At 36.8% G+C, this 1,367-nt stretch overlaps 1 protein-coding gene across 1 annotated transcript; it reads left to right on the forward strand.

The window, feature by feature from the left end:
• Nucleotides 1-445: 445 nt before the first annotated feature.
• LOC133792152 (uncharacterized) lies at nt 446-937 on the forward strand. The gene has a single exon (XM_062230068.1). It carries the CDS (start codon nt 446-448, stop codon nt 935-937), a length of 492 nt encoding a protein of 163 aa, XP_062086052.1.
• Nucleotides 938-1,367: the final 430 nt, after the last annotated feature.

Raw genomic sequence — 1,367 nt, forward strand, 5'->3', positions numbered from 1 at the left:
TAGGAAGGAAGAGGAGGTGCCACCTGTAAGTATTGAGCACCATGTTAGAATTCCATATCCATAAAGGCTTTGCAAGCATAATCTGGATAAGCAGTTTGTAAAGTTTTTAGAGGTGTTCAAGAAGCTACATATTAATATACCATTCGCAGAAGCATTAGAACAAATGCCAAGCTATGTGAAGTTCATGAAGGAAATTTTGTCAAAGAAAAAGAAGCTAGAGGATTATGAGACGGTTGCATTAACCGAAGAGTGCAGCGCAATACTACAGAAGAAACTACCTCCAAAGCTTAAAGATCCTGGTAGTTTCAATATCCCATGTTCTATAGGGATTTTAGTAGAAACAAAGGCATTATGTGATTTAGGGGCTAGTGTGAATTTGATGCCTCTATCAATCTTTCAGCAGCTGAATTTGGGAGAAGCTCGGCCAACTACAGTATCCTTGCAGATGGCAGATAGGGCAGTTAATCATCCTCATGGAGTTATTGAGGATGTATTGCTAAAAGTGGGTAAATTCATCTTTCATGCGGACTTTATTCTTTTAGATATGGAGGAAGATGAAAATATTCCAATAATACTTGGAAGGAAATTCTTAGTGACTGGTAGGGCGTTAATTAATATTCAAAAAGGTGAATTAAAGCTGCGAGTGCAAAAAGAGGAAGTTATATTTAAAGTTTTTGCAGCAATAGAAATTCCAACGTGTTGTAGAGTTGAAGTAGGGAACCAAGGAGAGAACAAGTTGGAAGGCTCTAAGACAAGCTCCATAGTGAAAACCAGAATGAGGAAGGGGCAAAATCGATTAAAAAAGTACTATAGTGAAAGAATTCGAATGTTATATGAGTGGGGGAAAGTACCACCAATTTCTAATCACAAGAAGCAAGGGCCAACTCATGCTACTGTGGCTCTAAAGGATGAGTGGGGTGGTCTTCACCCGACTTGAAGTTTAATGAAGGAAGTGAGCGTCCAGCTGGAGACGTTAAATAAAGCGCTTTTGGGAGGCAACCCAATGTTATTTTTAATTCAAGTTTTTATGAGTTTGTAATTTTTATTTTCTTTTAAACTCTTTTTAATTTTTGTTCTTAGGCTTAGATTTTATTTTCAATAATTGTTAGTTTAGTTTGTAATTTTTGAATCGTAAAATACATGAAAAATAAGAAGAAAAAAGAAAAAAAATCTTTATTTTGAGCTGTAGTGCTTGGGACAAACTGAACTTTCCAATCACCGCCTTCGTCACCTCCATTTTGATGATGCTTAGTTGGACCGTTGGTAAGTTTTCTCTCCTTTTCTTTTTATGTCACATTGGGGACAATGCGTCAATCAAGTTTGGGGGAGGATTCTTGATATTTTGTGTGTTTGTGTCGTGTTGTTAG

This window comes from Humulus lupulus, chromosome 7 (genome assembly GCF_963169125.1).
Source record: "Humulus lupulus chromosome 7, drHumLupu1.1, whole genome shotgun sequence".
In the NCBI taxonomy this organism is placed as follows: domain Eukaryota; kingdom Viridiplantae; phylum Streptophyta; class Magnoliopsida; order Rosales; family Cannabaceae; genus Humulus; species Humulus lupulus.